Source organism: Chionomys nivalis, chromosome 1 (assembly GCF_950005125.1).
Source record: "Chionomys nivalis chromosome 1, mChiNiv1.1, whole genome shotgun sequence".
Lineage (NCBI taxonomy): Eukaryota > Metazoa > Chordata > Mammalia > Rodentia > Cricetidae > Chionomys > Chionomys nivalis.
The window spans coordinates 43,746,742-43,769,171 of record NC_080086.1 but is presented as its reverse complement, the minus strand read 5'-3'; the positions used below and the strand labels follow the sequence as shown (position 1 = coordinate 43,769,171).

At 38.0% G+C, this 22,430-nt stretch overlaps 2 protein-coding genes across 5 annotated transcripts in view; one reads left to right on the top strand and one right to left on the bottom strand.

Annotated features, from left to right (window-relative positions):
• Positions 1-259: 259 nt before the first annotated feature.
• On the top strand, positions 260-18,143 carry Trnt1 (tRNA nucleotidyl transferase 1). Of its 3 annotated transcripts, none has more exons than XM_057763281.1 (9): positions 260-326; positions 907-1,079; positions 5,116-5,309; positions 8,093-8,231; positions 11,205-11,331; positions 13,329-13,522; positions 14,275-14,528; positions 14,672-14,953; positions 17,256-18,143. In XM_057763281.1, the coding sequence occupies exons 2-8, from the start codon at positions 932-934 to the stop codon at positions 14,918-14,920; spliced, it is 1,305 nt and encodes a 434-aa protein (XP_057619264.1). In that variant the 5' UTR covers positions 260-326; positions 907-931; the 3' UTR covers positions 14,921-14,953; positions 17,256-18,143. The 3 variants fall into 3 exon arrangements, with proteins under 3 accessions (XP_057619264.1, XP_057619270.1, XP_057619256.1); XM_057763287.1 differs by having other exon boundaries at positions 273-605; XM_057763273.1 differs by having other exon boundaries at positions 275-333.
• Positions 14,922-22,430, bottom strand: part of Crbn (cereblon) — a 19,693-nt gene continuing 12,184 nt past the window's right edge. For both annotated transcript variants that reach the window (XM_057763252.1, XM_057763260.1), the window contains exons 6-11: positions 20,119-20,181; positions 19,150-19,234; positions 18,639-18,754; positions 18,135-18,199; positions 17,315-17,446; positions 14,922-16,514 (exon numbers count right to left, since the gene is read on the bottom strand). In XM_057763252.1, coding sequence (XP_057619235.1) covers positions 16,334-16,514; positions 17,315-17,446; positions 18,135-18,199; positions 18,639-18,754; positions 19,150-19,234; positions 20,119-20,181 — 642 coding nt within the window. In that variant the 3' untranslated portion in view covers positions 14,922-16,333. The remainder of the gene's footprint in view (positions 16,515-17,314; positions 17,447-18,134; positions 18,200-18,638; positions 18,755-19,149; positions 19,235-20,118; positions 20,182-22,430) is intronic.

Sequence of the window (22,430 nt, the reverse complement as noted above, 5' to 3'; positions counted from 1 at the left end):
CGCAAAGTTGGTAACTGTTCAGATAAAGCGTGTTCGGGGTTTCAAGCACAGAAAAGCACCCGTTGCTTATTTTCACTGTTCAAAGGCCCCAAGACGCTGCCAGTCTTGCGCGCAGGCGCAGGAGGAGCCGGCGCCACTCGGAAAGGCTGGCCCTCCCGGAGGAAGTGGGAGGAACCTCTCGTGGCGACTCATTTGCTGCGGTGCCTCAGTACGTTCGACGTCACTGCGCCGCGACCCGGAAGTGCGCGTGTGGCGGGGAGGGGGGCGGGTCAGAGGCCCTCGGTGTGGGAATGCTTCGTTCGTAAGGGACCCAGGCGACTCCGCCGGTACCGCGTGCATCCGAAATCCCTTGGGGGGATAGCGGGAGGTCGAAGCTGCTCCCCCTCTTCGTGTCGCCCGGTCTCTTCACCGAGCCGTGGGCGGCCGGAGCCGGTGCCCGGCGGGTTTCAGAGTTGAGTTAGGAGCGAAAGCAGGCGTTTCAGACACACGTGGCCTGCTCCAGCGTGCCTGTTCCGGGGCGCGTCAATTTCCTCGGGCTCCTTGAAGAGCTACGGCCCGCCGAGGCAACCCCGCCACCATCCAACTTTGGAGGCAGTGACCCTGAGGTCGGCGTTGGGTGGGGAAGGAGGGTGATGAGCACGTGTAACTGATCTGTTTTGGAGACCAATTATTCCTGCCGGTCTAATATTTCATTTTCGGGGACTCTCTTCCCCTCCTGCTTCCGATATAGTAAACGTGTGAGGAGTACAGAACTGGGTAGCTGCCATCCGAGAGGTTTAGTATTCCTTAAAGGGTCACTTCCAGGTTCTTATCCAGAAAGGATTTTGCTAGTTGACTTGCCTGACAGTATTTGTTTGCCTTCATTTTGAAGTTTAATTTGGCGTGCCCGTGTGTTTGCCTTTGTAGATGCGTGGTTGGTGACTGTCTCCAGATGCAGAGGCGCCTGTTTCTTTGGCACAGGCAGGTCCTGAACTGTAGTTGGAGTAGATTGTGCCTTCTAAAGCGACACCTATTTACAATGAAGTTGCAGTCTCCAGAATTCCAGTCACTTTTCACGGAAGGCTTGAAGAGCCTGACAGGTGAGAGGTGAAGGTAGCCTTCTGTGCTTTGGAATTGTTCACCACAAATAAAGGGGAAACATCTTTTGCCCGATTTTGAGATAGTTATTTTGGGGCTAATGAAAGAAAGGCCTGCTTGGGATAAACTGAAAATCATAAACCTGATCACTAGATATGGGGATTTGACTGTAGCATAAAGCACAGCTCTTCTATGTTTCTAAGAAATCCCATTTACCCATCATGAGACCCAACACCTCTAGATGTGTGTATAGAAGAGGAAACACCTAATTAGGAAGTGAAGTTCCTCTTCTGTTTCCCAAATAACTAACTGAAGGAGTTGGATTTTAAATTTGCAGAGTCTGATGTCATGCAGTTTGTAAACAGTGAAGTTACAGTCTCTTCCTTTGTATAATTGCTTTCTGAGAGAACGGAAGGAACTAAAAATTATGTCCTCTTTTTCTGTGTGAGCACCTGTAAAGCTTGTCTGGGAGGCAGACAGAAAATGGCTGTTGCTACAGTTATGTCAGTATTGGTCTGTAAAGTGAGCAAATGACGTTGATGCAGCCCACAGCTGCGATTTAAAGCTTGGGGTATGCTAAGAATGGCTTTCAGGAATACACTGAGTTGTGTGGGTGTGTAAAACACCTAGGATGCACTTGAGGTGCCTCTTTATTATTGGGATGAGCAGAATGCATGTTCTGTGTTGAGGTCAGAATTCTACTTGTAGAAGTCAGTAGTCTCCACCATGTGTGTTCCAGGAATGCAACTCAGGATATTAGACTTGATGGTACTCTTACCCACTCAGACATCTCACAGGCCCTTGAAGTACTTTCAAACCATAAAAGCTAGGATTCTATCCTACATCCCACTGACTCATAAGGAAGAACATCTGTTTGCTTTTGTTTTAACTCTGCAGACTAATTCTGTTGAACAAACCAGGGAACCATTGGTTTTAAATTATTATGCTGTTCCCAAAACTGCTTTTTATTCTTCACATGAGATATGGGTACCTACCGAGGAGAACGTCCTTTTAAGTTCTTTAGTGGAAGTAGAGGGTTTAAATACAAGTTTACAATGCTGTATTCACAGTGATTTAATCGGAATGGAAAATCCTAGAAATTTGCTCTCCAATAGAAATATATAAACCTGCATGTGATAACCTTTTCTAGTTACATTATAAAACTAGAAAGAAATGAGTGAAATTAAGAGTTCTCCATTATATTTAACCTTCTGTAACTAACAAGCTATCATAGGAGTATGATTTTTGTGAAAATGATTATTCTTGTCACATTTATGCATGTTAGGCTGTATCTAGCACATATAACACGTCTCTATTCAGATTCACACATTTCAAATGTTCAGTAACCATAAGTGGCGATCAGCTGCTTGGGCACTGCAGTCCTAACAGCTCTAATATAGGTTGATTGAACCTGTTCTTTTCTCATGTGTCTCACAGCCCCTAGTTTTCCCAGTCTCTATTGCCCCTCCCTTAAATAAAACAATACTTACGATGTTAAGTATTATAGTCTAACTCCTCTAGTTCCTTCCCTCGCTGCCTTTTTTTTTTTTTTTAAATAACCAATCAACTCCAATTTGTGCTGCCCATTGATTCCTAGTTGTAGAGCATAGCTTCTCAGGGGTCACACCCTTAAAGCCCATTTCACTGCTCTCTATAAGTAGTGTCTTTCCTAGTTGGTGTTACCGGACGAGAAGTTGGACCATTGGCCAATGAGCTGGATTGACCAACGTGGAAAAGTGCTTGTAGTGAAGCGCTCAGTGCAAACAGAGTTGAAAGTAAACTGCAGAGAGTGGTGTAGGTAAAGTGTGAGGCAGAGATTAGAGAGAGATGAGATAGAAGTTAGATATGGGAGCCATTGTGTATTGTGCTAGAGAATTTGGACATTGCAGTGCAAATCTTTAGGAGGAGTTGCCTAGTGTAATTTACTCTGGTGCTTTTGAGTAATCCAACTATGGAGGCTGGATTTAAGGGACTTGGCATTGGAGCAAGGAGATCTATGAAGACACTGGAGAGCCCTGAAAAAGCCCAGATTTTAGAGGCCTGCTTTAAGTGTTAAAGGAAACAGATTGCAGCTTGGACAGTTTTTCAATTGTTTGGGACATGGACCTCTCCATTAGTGTTAGAACAGTTGTGAACATGATTTTTACATTTTACAGGGGTATTTGGTTGAGAGACTCGATTGGAAATTAAGGGAGCAAAACCCTTATTGGGGAGGGCTTATGGAAGTAGAATCAGTCCACGTTTATTTTAGACACGATTGTTTAAAATCTAAGGTGTAAGAAGAGTATGGGAGGAAAATAAGTTGAGGATTCTATTTGAGTTGGGAGTGATTAGGGCTGGGTTTAGCTGAATGCATGATCCCCAAGGACACACCAAGCTGCTTCTTGCAGTAAAGGAAGACTACTACCTATGGAGATGCCAGTGACCTTGCAACAGAGCATTTTCAAACTGACTTTGCAATATTGGGACCTGGATTAGTTTTTTTGGAGAGAGTTTAGGAAGTGGGATCTGAAGAAGATTGTCTGTTTTCAGGAAAAAGATGTTATTCTTTAAACTTATAAACCACAACTTTCATCGTAAGGGGAGCCATGTGAGTGTCTATAGCCCAGGAAGACAAATTTAGGTTACCTCAAATTCCGTGTTTCAACATGAAAGCAGTTTCACTGTTTTATAGAACAGAGACAGTCATAAATCAATACAAGTTTAAAATACATTGGTGTAGTACATCAGAAACGTAGGTGCAATGAAATAAATGAGCTTTTCTATAGGATTGAGTTGCTATCTGCTGGCATTCTTAGCTTTTAGATTGGTAGAAACTAATTGTTTGCTAATTTATCTTAATTTGTGGCTAGAAAACACAGACTAAAACTGACTGGAAAGCGGGGGCAGTCATTCAAGAACTGTGCAAGGCATGCCTTGGATAATGTTTATACTTTGTATAGCACAGATTCAAATTAGTTTCAAACAATATGTGCAGTTTTGTTTTTTAAGAGTTCTTGGCTCTAATATTTATCATTAGGTTTCATGCATAAGTTTACTGTCTCTACATTTGTCCCAAAGACAGAATAATTTCCATTCTAAAGTGTACACATACACCACTGAGAAACAATCAGAATTGTTTATTGCTGTTGAAACTCATACTTACAGTGATGATCTTAAGGCATCTTAGAATTCTGTACTATCTGCTGGATCAGAATGAAATTCTCAAAGTTCTCTTTCTACAGTTCTTAGGGGCAGTCTACTGTAGGGAACCATCTCAGATGTTCAGACCTTTTTTTGGTGTTTTTTTGAGACAGAATTTTCTCTGTGTAGTTATGACTGTACTAGAACTTGATCGGTAGACCAGGCTGACCTCCAACTCACAAACATCTCCCTGCCTCTATGTTGAAGGAGGTCACTAGTTAGTTCCCATCCGCTTAGCCCCGAAATAATCACACAGAAACTGTTATTAGTTAAATCACACTTGTTAGCTCTAGGTTATTATTGGCTAACTCTTACATCTTAATTTAACCCATCTCCATTAATGTGTGCCTCACCATGAGATCTTGGCCTACCAGCAAAGTTTCAGCATGTCTCTCTCCAGCAGCTGCTCCATGGTTTCTCCCTGACTCCGCCCTTCTTTCTCCCAGAATCTGTGTATCGCCATGTGGCTGTGGCTTGCCAGCTAAAGTTTCGGTGTCTGTCTCCAGCGGGGGGCTACATGGCTTCTCCTCTGACTCTGCCTCCTTTCTCTGAGCATTCAGATATTCAGATTAGTTTTCCCCGCCCACCTAAGTTCTGCCCTATAAACAGGCCAAGGCAGTTTCTTTATTCACCAATGGTATTTACAGCATACAGAGGGGAATCCCACATCAGCTCTGCCTCCTGAGTGCTAGATTAAAGGCATATACACCACTGCCTAACTATTGTTTTCATTCTCATACAAGACTGCTCAGTTCAGTGATCTCCTACCTGTAATAGATGACAAGACCTTATGCTTATATGAGCTTTAATCTTCAATCCTGTTGTGTTAAAAAAAAAATGACCTTCTTTCCTCAGAATTATTTGCCAAAGAGAATCATGAATTAAGAATAGCAGGAGGAGCAGTGAGGGATTTACTAAATGGGGTGAAGCCTCAAGATGTGGATTTTGCCACCACTGCAACCCCTACTCAGATGAAGGAGATGTTCCAGTCAGCTGGTGTTCGCATGATAAACAACAAAGGAGAGAAGCATGGGACGATCACTGCCAGGGTGAGTGAAAGTGTAAATTGGTTTCAAAAATAACAACTTTTTAGAAAGTATAAATAGAAAAGTCATTGCCTCCTGCCCTCTGAAATCTTGCATGCCCCTCCCTCCATTGGAGCTACGTATTATATAAGTTTGACACTCAACTCATTTTCAGTTTCTGAGGGAAAACCAAGTAAGTCCTCTGTTGGCGTTTTTGTTTTTAATTTGTAGGTTTAACGATGCTCTTCATTTATGTGAGTTAATTTCCTTGCCACCCTTCACAGCAGGCCCATATACTTTGGTTAATTCAGGTTCAGAGTATGAATTTATGACTGTTAGTTACAACTGTGTTCTGGGACTATATTTTATCAGATCCAGGCAGGTCTTTTAGGACATGCAACATGGTACGGCTCTTGTCATGGGGGAGAACAGCTCCATCTGTGTCACTCTGAACTGTCCAGTGGGCCAAGATTTGGGGTGAACAGCAGTGATCCTCACTACCTCCTCTTCTAATTTGTGTCTTGTTAACAAAAAAGTTTAAAGAGTAATATGATTTACAATAGGACATTAACTATTTTTATAGCTGTATCTTATATTTCAAATGTTATTGTAAAGTTTAAAATCAACTAAATTGTTAATGAAATTGCCCATCAACCAATTTCTTCGAACATGCTTCCTTTGTTAAGTGAATGACATGTGACATACAATAAAGTAACTATAAATGTAGTGTGGTAAATACAGAAACTAGTAACATAGTTGTTTATGATAATAAATATGTACTATACATGACTATATGTTACCCTTTTGGGTGCACAAATACTGTACTATGTGTATAATATGATAAACTGAGGTCTTTTGTTAAAGTGTCCTTATGTGGCACAGGACTGTATTTCTTTTAGTGTTCAGTTCTTGTTTCAGATTGAAAATTTTTATTTTCCATTGGCTATTAGTTATAAATTGTTTTGACAAAGTGTTTCTTTTAAGTATTTTTTATTTGTCTTAATGGTTTTCCTTAAATGAGCATGTTCTATTGTTCTCATTATATTCGAATGATGCTGTTAATGAAATTTGGCCAGGCAGGGCCCCTTGGACCTGATAACCCCAGATAACTATGAATACAGTCCATCACATTTGCAGATGACAGTGTCATGTCAAAACGTCAAAAGATTGTTTACCCATGCTTCCATTCTTCAGCAAAGTGACCTGTGGTTGGTAGTCTATGGAAGTGAGCTAGTGCTCCTGATGTCAAGAATTTTCATTAGCAATCAGAATTCCACAGAGTCGCGTGCCAGGGGATAAGCTCAGTTGTGCTGTGGAATGATCTTTCTGTAGTCTGAATATGTATTCCTCTAATTGGTTAATAATAAAAGCTGTTTGACCAATGTTCAGATGAGATAAGGTTAGGCATAATGATGAAACTGAGGACTTGGATGAGGAGAGACCAAGAGGAAGATGCCAGCCAGCTGACAGGGGAACAAGATGTATTAGAGCAGAGGCAAAGCCACAAGAAATGTGGCAAAACATTGATTAATAGAAATGGGTTAAATTAAAAGTAAGAGCTAGTTAGTAATAAATCTGAGCTGTTCAGCCAAGCAGTCTATAATTACAATTAAGCCTCTGAGTGATTTAGAAGCAGCTGCGAGATTGGGGCGGGACAGAGAAACCTCCAATTACACAGTTGTATAATATTTTGAAAATTAAATAGTGAAAAAGACAAGTCTTGTTGATTTCCACTTAATCCTGTTTTCATTGTGGTGTTTCATTTCTATCTACTATCAACAGTTTCTGGTGCCCCAAATTTTGATTAGTTTTGGTCTATGCTGGTTTTGTATAGGGAGGAAAAACATATTGTTTCTGATAATAATTTCACATAGTTTCCTACGTCAAGTCCATTTCTTTTCTTTCATATGTCATTGTATCTCAAGAGCCTTAGTTTATGATGAAACTATAGGTATAGCTTTGTGTCTGGAAAAGGATGTGAAACTGTGTGGAATGCTAGAACAAACTTCCTAATGAGGAGGTCCTAAGCTCCTGTGTGATTGAAACTCTCTGTGCTTGACTATTGCTAATTTGTCATTTGGCAGTGCACCACTGATATAATCAAATGAGCTTGCATTTGAAATGTGCTTTTCCCCACATCCCATGTCCAGGTCCTTCTCAGTGTTCTGCTCACACCATGTTATTACCAGCCTTTGCAGCTGGAGGTCTCTTTCCTGAAGATTCAGTATTTCAGCAGCTGCTACTCAGTGGTCTGTGTTCTAGAAACTGGTCTTTGCCTCTCTGCAGACTGGAGCTGTTCAATAGTATGTCAGAGAAGAGCTTGCTCTAAAGTGGAATAACTGGAGTCAAATGTACTGAGTGCATTTCCTACCACCCCACTCCTCACAGTTGTGTGTTTGTCTCTGAAATTAATCTTAATCACAGTGGGTAATTTTAAGAAACTGTTCTTTGGGTTTTTTTTTTTTTTGAATTGTATGTTTTTGTACAAAGTTATGTGTGTAACCTAATAGACTTTAAAAGACATACAGGAATTGGCAGGTATCACAACATCCTGCCTTGATGTAGTCAAGTTTTTAAAAATACTTGGTGATACTAAAAACCAAATTAAAAAGAAAACAAAAACCTTTGTGGGGGCTCAGTAGGTAAAGATACCTGCTGCCCAACCTGACATCTTGAATTTAGTTCCCAGAAGACCAATAGTGGAAGGAGATAACGGACTTGGGCATGTTTTCCTTAGCTGTGGCACACGCATGCACACTCATACGTGCTAAAATTTAAAACGATAACAAATTTGTCTTTAATTGTAGCTTCATGAAGAAAATTTTGAGGTTACTACACTCCGGATTGATGTCACCACTGATGGAAGACATGCTGAGGTAGAATTCACAACTGACTGGCAGAAGGATGCTGAACGAAGAGATCTTACCATAAACTCTATGTTCCTAGGTAATCTCTTAAGAAGTCAAGACAGTGTTTTAATTCAGCCTGTCAGGGTTTCCTTTCTTTGGTAAACTTGTGCTATGGAAATGGTTTTGAACTCACTAACTTATGAGAGACAGTATATCCTGTTGACTGGAGCCAACATCTCTGGGCTCAGATTTGGTTACTCACTAGCTGCAAACTGAAGTATTTCTGTCAGCCTCCTTTGTTCTACTGTACTGTAGTGAAGATTAAGGGAATAAATAACCGTCAGTGCTTAACTGCCATATTTGCACATTGTCTGTTAACTTACTGTACCTAAACAGTGTAAGAAAAATGTGCAACACACACACATTCCCCCTATATCATATCACTCTCTGCACTGTGTTTTATACATATGTATCCAAAAATGTTGTGTAGAATGGCATATAACTATCAAATCTTTGTTACTGACTCTACATACAATGTCAAAATCTTTTTGAGCATCCAATCTTAGGAAGCAGCAATGGATTTGCCATAGATAATGAAACACCTGTCAGCTTAATCCTCTGTGGTATGAAAGGTGAGGAGAAATAGGAGTTGAGGTGAGTTGGGATGGTACATCTCTGCTACACCAATTTTTATATTTTTGGCTGTGAGCCTAGCCTTTAACGGCTGAGCCATCTCTCCAGCCCTGCTACACCAATTTTTATACTTTTAATTTCACACAGTCTCTTTGTTTGATTATTGCTTCATGTGCTGAGAAAGTAAGTTTAGGCAAGATGGATATATAAAACTGCAGAATGCTAAAGTTAGTGATGGTGAGAGCTTCCAAAACCTAGGCATTTATGACAGTAAGGAGCCCAGATAATGAATGTGCTCTGTGTGTTTCTTTTTTTTTTTGTGTGTGTGTGTGTGTGTATGTTTTTCTTTTTACATAATTCAAATTTAAACTACTCCACCTGGTTTTATAGAGTCTCATCCAACAGGAATATTTTCAGTATGCTTCACTAAACAGAAAAACTAAGTCTTTAAAAAAGTAGTATTTCACATGAAACAAAGCTACTCTTGATGCTGTTTTGCTGAAATTTATCATTTGCCCAGCTCAACTACAGGCACGTTGCATAAATTTAATCTGCTCAACAAGTCTATGAAGCCATTTAATTGATGTAAATGCCTAATGTGTAGCTTGTAAATTGAACAATTAGGATTCTCGCTGAAGCAGTCTGGCTCTAAAGGTCATGCTCTTTATATCTTTAGTGCTTTTGTTTGTTTGTTTGTTTTCTTTTAAATATAGTAATCCCACCAAAACAATAACAATGCTTACATTAGCCTAGTTTTCTTTTCAGGCTTCTTTCAGTTGTTATTGGTTCAAACATTAATAGTATGGATGTTAATGGTTGGTTACTTTGTTCCCAAAGGCATTATCACCCCTTCTTATTTCTTTTCCATTATTAGAGATGGAAATAAGGGGCCTGTCCATGGTAGCTTGGGAGAGTTAGCCATCCTGCCATTCTTGTATTAGAACATGATCTTAAGGTACACGCTGTAATCTTATTTTGCTAGTTTAGCATTCTTTTCTCCATTTTTGCTTTGTTTTCATATGGAACTTTTGGAAATTGTCATATAAATCAAGATTCTTATGTATAAATCCAAAACAGCCCTGAAACACTTAAAGACTTGCCAGTGTTGTTCCTTTTATAATAATCAAATAGCATTTAATGTGAAACAGCTAAATTGACAAGATAGTCATTTTCCAAAGGTGGTAGCAGTTTCTCTTGTTCTTGATGGCACAGAATGAAACATCTCACGGAGCCTTTGGCCAACATGCTTAGTTAAATGAAAGAATGCTTTCAGGTTTTTTTGAGTTCTTGTGGTAAATTGCTATCTATGTGAGTTTGAGATTTCTCCTGGAAGGGGAATCAAGATGAGTGGGTCACTCTAATATTGTTTCTAAGCTGGTAAGAGTAGTTTGACCAGCCTTCCTCCTCACTTTCTAGACACAGAGCCATCAGTGGGTCTTGTTACAGAGTGTGTGTGTGTGTGTGTGTGTGTGTGTGTGTGTGTGTGTGAAAGGGGGGATTAAATAGTCAGCTCAGTCTCGTGTTGTTGAGCCAGAGTGTCTGCTTTGCCACAGCCTATTATTATCAGACAGATATTATCCAGTATGAGAGAATTCTGAAAAGCTTTTCAAAACCTTGTGACTAAGGTTAAAATGTCATCTTTTAAGATTGCTGGGTTTTATTTTTTTAACCTGTGTTTTATTTATGTGCTTTGCTTTTTTGTTATTTTCAATTTTGAGGGTGTGTTCAGGCCATCTTAAAAACTCTTCTCTTAGGGTCCTGATGCTGAGATAATAGGTATTTTACCATCTTGGGTCTGTTTATTTCAAAACAGCATTTGCATATTAGGGACATTAGTCTCTTTTGGTACTGATATATTTTCCCCAGAATATTATTGAAGAGCTTGTAATTTTCTTTTTTTTTTTTTTTTTTTTTGGTTTTTCGAGACAGGGATTCTCTGTGGTTTTGGAGAAGCTTGTAATTTTCTGTAAGATGCTTGCTGGCTTTCTTCTTTTTCCTACCAATAAGCATATTTTTATTTTCAAATAGTTTTTGTCTACTATATTACTATGCTTCTGTTTAAGATTTATTTGTGTCTATGTGTATGCGTATGTGTATGTGCATATGTATGCATGTACACAGAGGATGGAAAACGGTATTGAGTGCTCTGTATTACTTTCCACCAATACCTTTGAGGCAGGGTCTCTCCTTCTATTCATATTTTACGAATATGTGTTTTCATTGCTGGTGGTGTTCTGTATTAATATGAAAATTAGCTTGTCTGGTGTCTTCCCCTCCTTCCCACTTTATACGAATTTAGTAAATTGATTTTGTTTGTAATTCTTAGCCTTATTGAATTTTTACTGTGTGGTAGTTTTCAGATAATTCTGATGATTCTTTTTCCTTCCCACTCTAAATTCTTGCCAATGATTTTTCTTCCCTCTTTTCTAATGAATAGGTTTTGATGGTACCTTGTTTGATTATTTTAATGGTTATGAAGATTTAAAAAATAAAAAAATTCGATTTGTCGGACATGCTAACCAGAGAATTCAAGAAGATTATCTTCGAATTTTAAGATATTTCAGGTAAGAATTTGTAAATTTTAACAACAGAAAATTTCAGGTCGAGCGGTGGTGGCGCACGCCTTTAATCCCAGCACTCGGGAGGCAGAGGCAGGCAGATCTCTGTGAGTTCGAGACCAGCCTGGTCTACAAGAGCTAGTTCCAGGACAGGCTCCAAAACCCACAGAGAAACCCTGTCTCGAAAAACCAAAAAAAAAAAAAAAAAAAAAAAAAAAAAAAATTTCAGGTTTTTTTCCCTTTGAGCACAATCCTGTTTTGTGTAGTGCATATCAGCAGAAATATAAAATAGAGACCCCCAAGTACCTGTCTTCTGTGATGAGATAGCACCCTTTGACTTTGAAAATATATATATAAACCATCCTTTGTGGAAGGTTCTATATAAAAGCTTTAAGTTATTAATGTATTTTGCTTCATTGTGGTTTGAGTCCTCACCATGCACTGTGCTAGGTGCTCTGATCACAGTGAGGATGACTTAAAGTGCCTGCCTTCACAGAGCTGCAGAGTCTGAGATGCTCTGGGACAGACCTGCTCAGATGCCTCACCACTAAACGACATTGACAAAAAGAAAATGCTATTAAATGAGTGGCGAAATAAATCAGAATATAGATAAATATATCTAAAAGATGGATAAACTTGGTGAGTGTAAGACGCATGGATAGATTTGTGGGTAGCAGTGATTTTTAATTTTTGTAGGCATGACTTTCAACTTCTATACATGTATATGTAATGTTGTGATACATTGTAATTTAAGGGTAAAGCTCCTGTCTGCCCTCAAACACAAAGCATGTTTATGAGAAAATATCATACTCCTTTAAGCTTTTTGGTTATCTGTGTCACTCCAGTCTGCAGCAGTGATGAGGATGTCATCTCGTATGTGTACCTATCATCAATGCCCACTGATGAGTCAGCTGATCCTCGGTTTAGGCTCACCTTCTTTGACTACATTGATACCTAATGAGATTATGCATTTCTAGTCTTTTTGTGTCTAGATTATTTAACAGTCATCTCTAGCTTCATCTATTGCTACACTTGACAGGATATTGCATCAGGAGTGGTGGCATATGCCTATAATCCTAACACTGAGGGATCTTAAGGCAGGAAGGTCATGAGTTCAAGGCCAGCCTTGGCTAACCATAAGTTTCAGGCCACTGTACCACATGTTCAATGCGCTACATTTTCTAACAGTTGATCAGCAGTTTATTTTTAAAAGTGACCCACAGGGAACACAGGACAGCCGGGGTCACCTCATACTGACCTGACTTTCTTTGGATATAAACCATTGTATATGTTTGTCTTCAGAGGATTCTCCCCATTTTTCACAGTGCCTATGCTAGTTTACTTCTGCTTAGCTTTACAAGTGTGTTTCTGTCTGACTTGTTTAGCACTTGCTGCCTTTGATAAGAGCCATTCTCCCTGGAGTGATTCCTGTGCATTTCCCTGGTGACTAGTGATACTAGACATGGTTCATAGACTTTTTGATCATTTATACATTTTGCAGTTATTTTTGAATTCCTTCTATAATGCCTCATCTGATGTGACATTTACAAACATTCTGTAGGTTTTATCTTGATAGTTTTCTTACCAGGGATTAAAAGAATCCAAATTCTAACCTTAAAAAAAAATGCCGACCTGAGCAGTGTGCATCTGGTAACATTCACTGCCCACTTTTTGGGCCCACTCAGAATACTGTGTAGCAGGGCATAAGTATTTAGTCAATAAATCCAAGTTTTCTAAGCGAGTATATGCAAACAATCTGTCAAAAACAGACCAAACAGCAAGCCTTTGAAATTGTTGCACTGTCTATGTTTTGTTGACCCATCACCTAGATGTATAGGGGACAACCCTGGGAAAAGAAATGGAAAAATACTTTATATGGTGATAGACGTTGGTATGGAAGTAACAAAATTCTGAGGCTTGTCTTGTAGGGTTTTTCCTCTTTAATAAAACATTTTAAAAAACCTTAAAGGAAAAAAAAAAGTCACATGTCAAATGTCTTACAGGTTTTATGGCAGAATTGTGGACAAACCTGGTGACCATGACCCCGAGACTCTAGAAGCGATTGCAGAAAATGCCAAAGGCTTGGCTGGAATATCAGGAGAGAGGATTTGGATAGAACTGAAGAAAATTCTCACTGGGAACCATGTAAACCATTTGATCCACCTGATCTATGATCTTGATGTGGCTTCTCACATAGGTGAGCATAGGTTATACAACTATGTAAAAATTTTGAGCAACAAAAGACCTAGTTTAAAGTACACGAGGTAAAATGTTTTGTGTTATATAGTTAAGGAATTTTTAGTGGGGAAATTTTATTCTAAGGTAAACATTGGGATTGAGGGTTAACAATTTAGGGGTAAAGAATAATCCAGTGAACACTTGGATTTGATGAAGATGTACCACTTACTGGCTTTACAGGTTGGGTTATCATCAAAAAGCAGTTAGACCTAGTTACCCCTTCTACAAGAAAACTTAATATGTAGAAATGAAGTCAGTGAGAAACACAGACGTACTGAGCAAGGAGTGGGTGCAGACAGGAGCGTGACTGAGAAAGCATCTGCTGTGCACTTGACGTGACCATGGCTCCTGAGCCTCCTGCTACATGTTGCTAGGGAAAACCCCATGATAGGGTTTCCTAGGAGTTGAGAGTGACAGATGGGCTGAGAATAAAAGGTGGAAAAAGAGTACTACTGAAAAAATACTTCATGGCGGACCGGGCAGTGGTGGCATATGCCTTTAAGCCCAGCACTCAGGAGGAAGAGGCAGACAGGATCTGGCTAGCCTGTTCCAGGACACACTCCAAAGCTATACATAGAAAGCCTCAAAAAACCCACAAAACTACGTGGTATGAGAGACAAGTGAGGGTTTTATAATTAAAAACAATGACTAGGGTTTTATAAATAAAAAGAATGACTTTTTTTTTTTTTTTTTTTTTTTTTTGCCATACAGGTTTACCTGCTAATGCAAATTTAGAGGAATTTAACAAAGTCAGTAAAAATGTTGAAGGTTTTTCACCAAAGCCAATGACTCTTTTGGCCTCTTTATTTAAAGTACAAGATGATGTCACAAAACTGGATTTGAGATTGAAAATCTCAAAAGAAGAGAAAAACTTGGGTTTATTTATAGTTAAAAACAGGAAAGACTTGATTAAAGCAACCGATAGTTCAGAACCACTGAAACCATATCAAGACTTCGTTATAGATGTAAGTATGTATTAGGTTTGGTCATAAAAATAGTTCTTCATTAACTAGAGAAGTATTTTTTATTCTAACTGTAGACTTTATATAAGTAAATAGTGGAATGAGATTGTGAATATTTAATTGTGAAAAATTGTGTGTCAACTTAGTCAAGGGAACCGGATGCAATTGCCCGTGTATGTGAGCTGCTGAAGTACCAAGGAGAGCATGGTCTGCTCAAGGAGATGCAGCAGTGGTCTGTCCCGCCATTCCCCGTGAGTGGACATGATATCCGGAAAGTGGGTATTTCTTCAGGAAAGGAGATCGGAGCCCTGTTACAGCAGTTGCGTGAACAGTGGAAGAAAAGTGGTTACCAAATGGAAAAAGATGAACTTCTGAGTTATATAAAGAAGACCTAAAATGAGCTCCATATGAAATAATGGGAAATCTCGGTAAGACTGGTTTTATCTCCTTCTGTTTCTTACTTAAATCCTAAGAAACAGCAAGATAAAACTCTTGTATAGCAGTATAGAAAAAAATGAGCAAGTCTATGTCCTCTCAATACAGGTTTAACTCTGAATTCTCCAAGTCTGTAGGAGTAGTGCCAATGAGAAAATTGTAGCTGTCACTTGTTTAGACTGGATGTGGTAACTGTCAACATTTGTGTGTGCTAAATAACTAGTTAATGTTCTCTTAGCTGTTCACTGAGTTTTAAAGTTAGTCAACAGTGCCATTCATTTACACAGGACTTTGTGATGTCCTTATGTGTGCAAAGCTTTCTATCAGGTCCCAGATAGTGATCATAAGTATTTATTTTACTAATTAGATGGATATGGCTTAGAGTTTGATAAAATCACTCATGACGAAGCCCAAATAAGAGGGAGTTTAACCATGGAGCTCCTCCTGTTGTCACTACCTGCATAAGCATGTAGGAAGTATACAGATGGAGTGCTATCCTTTAAACAGCACTGTTAGCAAGTAATGGTAAACAGTGTATGGATCATGAGAGTACACTGCAGAAGGACAAAGCGGAATTCCCTCACTTTATGACTACAGCTTAAATGAACTCAAGTGGAACTTAAAAAGTGACACTGAGGAGTTACATTTTATTACTGTACTTCACTTTAAATTTTACTTAATTACTTTTTGACTTTTACATAATTCAACTAAAGTGTAGGTTTGGACATAGGTATTAAGTTTGGTAAGTTTTATTTAAAGATGCCCTTTAATTGCTTTAACCTTTCCTAAAGGACATAATCCCAGAAAGATATACTGTTCACTTAAATGCAAAACGCACATATATTACTATTTAAAGGGTCTTACACATGACAGGGTTATCAAATAAATAGTGCAAATACACAAAATGCTATTTTTTTCTGTTCAAACTGCTTATTTTACTCTTTAATATTTTCAAAATTTACAAATCAATATCTCAGACAAGCTAAAGAAAATTAAAAGGACTTTGTTCCTTTCAAAATAATATACACTGCTTTGCCTCTGTCTTGTGCTTGCCAACTGAGCTTCTGGAACATTCATCATTTAGTGGAGCTGTGCCCTAATCCTGTTCCATAGTCATTCTCATCATTTCAAACATGTTTTCTTATCCCATCAATGACACATTCAACAGGATAATTAATGGCACTAAGCTACTAAAGCTGATACTTCTGAATCCAGCCTTGTGTTTTACTCTGCTTTTTCATCCTCTGAACAAGTGTGCTCTTGAACTTGGTAGTCAAATGCTGTAACCACTATACACATATCAGAGACAGTGACCTCTGGAGCAGATCTGACTTGAGAAAATAATTTGTTAGGAAGTTACTCCTACAATGCACTTACAAACAAAGTATTACTTTGTCTGGACTTATTTCATCTTCAGTTTCTGGAATTGTGGGTAACAGAGCAGAGCGAGTTAAGCCCCAGAACTTTTGAGGTGACATATCTTTTTTGGTGGCTGTAAATTTCCATCCAATGTGGCTCGCACAAATCTTACACTGGGCAATGGTCCATGCATACCTACAAAATGAAGGAAAACACAAGCTAAACAACCTATTTTTATTTTAACCTTTGATCTAGGCTTGTCAGGAAATTTCTCTGAAACCTCATGAATTTACAAAGCTACCTTACCAATACTGTATTGATACTATGATTTGATAATTTTATCAAATCTTTATATTGCTGTTTGCAAGGGACTGCATCGGTCCAGGCTTAACCTCACTGCTTTCTACTACATTATTGTTAGAGAACAGCAATCTTGGAGATACAGATGATGTAAAGGAAAGAGCGCATGACCTCCCTGAAAATAAGGTACTTCTGTTCTCAAGTTAGCAAGTTACCATTTTCCTCAGATGGAGTATTCTGCATTTACTGTTTACATTAACATATTTTGATAGTTTTACAGTCTTAAAGAATGATGTCAAATAAGAGGGTTTTTTTTCCAGGTGCAGTAAAATCACTAATCCCTAATTCCTCTGCCACTTTCAAAGTAAAGGTGTGGCCCAGAATAAAGCAGGCTAGATAAACCAAGATTTTCTGGTTTTTACATCTCATTATGTCCCTGCTTAAGGCCTTTGAGTCACATATCAGTGGATCATAAAGTAGTTACAGTGGATCATAAAGTTCTGCAATGAGCTGACAGATACTTCAGTTTTTTACCCTAACATATACAACGATACACACCAAGTTCATTTCTACCTATTGATGAAATGAAGATTAGTTAAAATTATTCCTGTCATGTTTGTCTTGTATCATTTCTAGATGCTACACTGAAGACTAAACGAGGAGTCAATAAAAAACAGTGAACACAACCACATTACCCAGGAAACCAGCTGTGTACTGTAGAAGGCCGACCTATCAGATTCAGGTTGGAAGCTTTATACACAGTCAGTGTCTCATGTACATATCCATGAGGGTTCACATATGCTGCCATTGGACCACATAGGGATAAACTGTAACAAAGAAGTAGTATGAAGAATAAGATAATGAAAAGAAAAACAGTAACTCCAATTTTTCCTTCCTGGGATATATATGTATGTATATATATATACACATACATATATATATATCTTTATTATTGTATTCAATATATTATATATATTAATCTTTGAATTTTGTATATACAAGAGATTGGCAGGTATTCTATTTTTGCTTGAAAATTTTCTTTGGTGATTCCAGGGAAACACTGTTGTTTAAAAAGCCTAATAAAAAGGTCATATTTATTCATCTTTGGACAGTTAGATGCTTTGAAGACATCAGTTTCCTTTCTTGATTTACTGTCTTATTTTAGAATTCTACTGAATTCATCAAAGTGTTAAACTCCTGTATCACAGCATTAACACATACTCAGGCATGCCCTATTCTGGTCACTTGTAGCATAACTATTGAAAGATAATGCTTGAAGCATTCATCGTGTCAGAAGATACAGTACCTCAAGCTTGAAACAAAACTTGAGGGAAAAATATACTGTATAGATATTGTAGATATTTCCAGCCTGGGAGACAGCCTTATCCCAAGCCAAGTTAACTCCCTGTGTTTATTTTCTTTATTGAGTATATTTTTTAGGCACTGGAAGAAAAATTTTAAAAGGAAGTTGAAAATGTATTGAGAGAGGTATACTAAATGTAATAAAGAGCTTACCTAAATATTTCATTCTTGGTTGTTATTTCTGTTTCTTGACACTGTTTACAGCAAAGGGAAGTACACTAAAAAGTTGAAGTGCAAAAACAGACATGTTACCCAAATCATGAATAAACTTCTTTAGGGTACAAATGTCTTGGGTTATATGTCACACTTCCAACCTGATAAATTTATATGAAGCCTAGGATTAATATTTAAGGATTGCAAAAATTCAAATTTTCAAGTTGACTATACCTTATTCAAAGGTATACTGACTGCATGTGTGTGTATATATATATTATGTGTGTGTGTGTATGTATGACTTGATTGTTTAAACATCCTAATCCCCCAGATTTGGAATGGTCTGAAATACAGAGCATTTCAGATTTGAGAAAAGCTTTTCAGTACAAACCAGAAGAAGCAAACAAGTACCCCCCCAGTATATGACTGTATTCCTATACAATAGAGGTAGTTCCTGATCTCAACAGTGACAAACCACACAACAGACATGTCATCTTTACTTACTTTATTCATGATATCTAATTCACAGCGAAGCCGTTGAATAGCACTACCAATTTTAAGGAGCTGAATTCTCAACACATCGTCAATAGGAAGACAAGCAGCTACTCTGTAAGAAAAGTCTTAAAAGACAGGGAGAGGTATGCAGGCTTTAAACTTAGGAATCATTAATATATACTTATATTCCAGCTACCTTCCTTTAAGTCAAACGTACTTGAATGAAACTGACTTACAAATATAGAAATGACAAAGCAAGTTCTGGAGCCAGATTTACTTGTAAAAGCTCTATAAAGAACAGGAAGTGTCTACATGAGAACCACTTCTACAATTCAACTTTAGGTAGAAAATTAACAAAATAGATTCTATTGCTTAAAATATTAATTTTTTGAAAAATATTTTTCAAAGTAAAAGAGATACAAATGCCTTTTCAGAATTCATAAAAGGTGAGTTTGAATTAAAGGCTTTTTTAAAAAAAATTTTTCCAACAACATACCACAGCTTGTAGTATTTGCCATACCTATTGGATTCGCAGGAAGAGAATCATCTTTGAGATTTTCATCCCATTCACGTAGCTGTTTCTTAATTCTATCCATTAATGTTTCCTGGTTTAAAATAAAAGTAACCACAATAAGGTTCAGCCCCTTTAAAAACCATACATTGCTACTAAATCTGAGACCAGACACAATCTTTTTACAGGTGGAACTGCTTGCCTCTAACTCCTTTGACTAGCAAGTAGGTCAACTTTCCTGGCTTCTCACCCTTAGGCTGTCTATTCCAAGGACTATGTGATTCTAAATGCCTCTGGATGCTGTTTTAGACTGCTGCTTGAACTGGCCTCTCTTCTGACCTTTCCCAAGCCCTTTCCTGGCTCAGTGCATTTGCTACACACCCCACTTAGCAACTAGTTACTACAGAAAATTGCTATCTATCTTTCCAGGCATTAACACGTTTTGCAGAGTGCATCTGTGCCTTTGTAAGGTTCAAGAGCTGCTGAAGGGCAGAGGGCAACTGTGTTTTTTTTTAGTGGTACATAAATCATACTTGCTCAAATTACTTGTTTTATTTTTCCAGTTCTTTAGATTTCTTGGCAGGGATTCACTAAGAAATACAAGCAATATTTGTTTAATCTTTACTATGTAATAGTTTCTATTATGCCCATCTGCCTCAAACCACAGCGTAACTGAGGGGCTTTGAAGGCATTCATTGTATTCCAAATCAAGATTCTTCAAGTTATCCTAGTATTCGGTTTCTTAGTGATTTTGCTAGCCCCTGACAGTGCATAGTGCAACTGATAGCACAAGCCTGTATAGATGCATCAGTTACTATGCTAATGATATAGAGATACATTGGAATGTACTTGTTTGGAAAACAATATTCTGATGTAAGAATTCTTATAGTGTGGCTTTCACATGACCATAATTTTAGTAACCAAAAATGTGCCATCCTATTTTGCTAAGATACAAGTCAGGACTGGTAAGTTACTTACAGCGTCATATAATGAATACAGCCAGCGAGGCCATGAAGTCAGATTTGCACAATGAAACTTTCTCTGAAACAAAAAGTGTCACTTAGGAAAATTCAAGGGAAAGGTACAAATACTACAAACAGTAACACCTAAAATTTCTAATTTTTAAAAGCTTACCAATAGATTATCTGAAATGTATTCACAATCTATGGTAGGTGATTATCTGAAAGGCATTCTTATAGACGGCAAACACTTTCAACACCTTAATGACAGTACTCTCTGAGAAATGCTCGTCAAAAACAGCATTCAACACAGCACCAGGGTGGTTACTATATACCTGCAAGCTCACATGGCATATTACTGTACTGAGTATGCCAGCAACTGAAACACATGGTAAATACCCGTGTATTACAAACTATGCTTAACAAATACAAAAGAATAAGAAGTGTTAGGCCAACATGGGGGACCTACCACGGATGGATTATGCAGGACTGTTCATTGTTCTGGGTGGGTCAGTGGTAGAGAATGAATAGAAGACCTAGGATATTACTGTCTGAATAGTGTGATAGACTATATGTAATACATATTAAATATATAAAGTATTTTATTTGGTAATTGTCTCAAAGAAAAATTCTTCAATTACAGGGGACTTGATTCTTGTTTGCCATCCCATTACAGGGCCCCAACCTACAAGCAAACTAGAGTCTCAATTCCTATTGAAGAAAAGGACTTCTAAAAACCTTTATTCCAATTATTCTGAGTCTAAGAATTCTATGTACAAAAAAAATGTGTTTAATGTTTAATAGTAATTACACAAACTGAAGGGAGCAGAACTGTTTGTTCTTACATTCATGAGTCCCTCTTGACTCTCAGCACTGTGAGAGGAGCTTCTAACCTGTATGGATACTGTTGCTAACTTTCAGCAGATTACAAGTGTTGCTCAAGGCTTACTTTGTAAAATGGGCCAGACTTCAATAGCCACCAAATTTAGGAACTTAAAGGGACTAAGAACAGACTCTTCATAGAATTTGTAGTTGTTCATGGAACAGATTGCTACTGATATGCATAAAGATCTTTGAAATAAAACTGCAAAAAACTTTTAAAAATGAAGAAAGGCAATGAAACTAATAGGACAATGGAAAAGCAAAAAAAAAAAAAAAAAAAAAAAAACCCTTAAAATTCATTCCACTGACTTCTTTTATTACATGGAGTCCAGAGACTCCATGTTTTTGTTTTTGTTTTATCTATTATAGTGAACAAAGTAAATGATAAAATTTAGTTAAATAAATTGGAAATTGACAGGTTTGTTTTTTTTTTTTTTACCAAATTTTTCTTATGGGAGCTGGTAGGATTTTTACTATTCTAGTGGCTTATAAACTAGCGGTAGATATACAAATATCTATGCATAGTATGTGTGCAAGGCATGAAAAAAATCACAAGTCTCTCTGTGTTAATACCTGACTACACCTATCTTAGAAACAGCTTAGAAAGCTTCATTGAAAAGGGGGCAGTGAGAAGGCCAGAGGCCCCATTTATACTCAAAGTGCTTGTGAACGTGAGAATTGCTACACAGCACAGTACATGTAGGCTGACACAGTACCAGAAGAAGTAAAAGAAAAAACTAGTCTAGTCTGAGGCGGCCCTTCAAATCACTGAACTCTCAGAAACTGTAAATGGGACAAAGACAAGCCACCTGGAAACAGTGACACGCCTGGATAAACTGCACATGGACTCTTGTTTACATAAAATTCATTATCAAGAGAAAAATCGTGTGTGTCCTCCCTTGGGAAGTTATTAGTTACAATTTAGAACACTAAGGCAGTGTACTAAAATAGAATTAAGTAAAGACCCCTTAAAAACAGCACACCATGACCAACACTAACACGACAAATGGGACAGGCCTGTGACTACAAAGATGACAACTGTCAAGAGTTCTGAGAAACCAGTGGGCCACTAGGGAAAAAATACGGATAAAAACTTCCTAACTTCATAAGAAGTACACAAGTCCCTTAAGTAAACTGCTATAAGTAATTATGCAAATTAAGTTAAAATTAAACCCACAATTTACACTTAACAGTTCAACAAACATGGTTGTATATTAACTATGAAACCGTGGCAACAATGAATACCAGCAGGTAAATAACTCCTTTATAAGGAAAACTACAAGCCCGCATTGTCACTTCATCTCACTATCAAGATTGAGCATATGTATGTATCTGTGCAAAGGGTATCTGTACACTTAGTATAGGTGTCAGAGGTGACTAGTGTAAAATACAGCAGCCTGCTGCAGCTTTAGAAAGGAATGATGCTGTGTCTATCAAAAGATAGAGAGG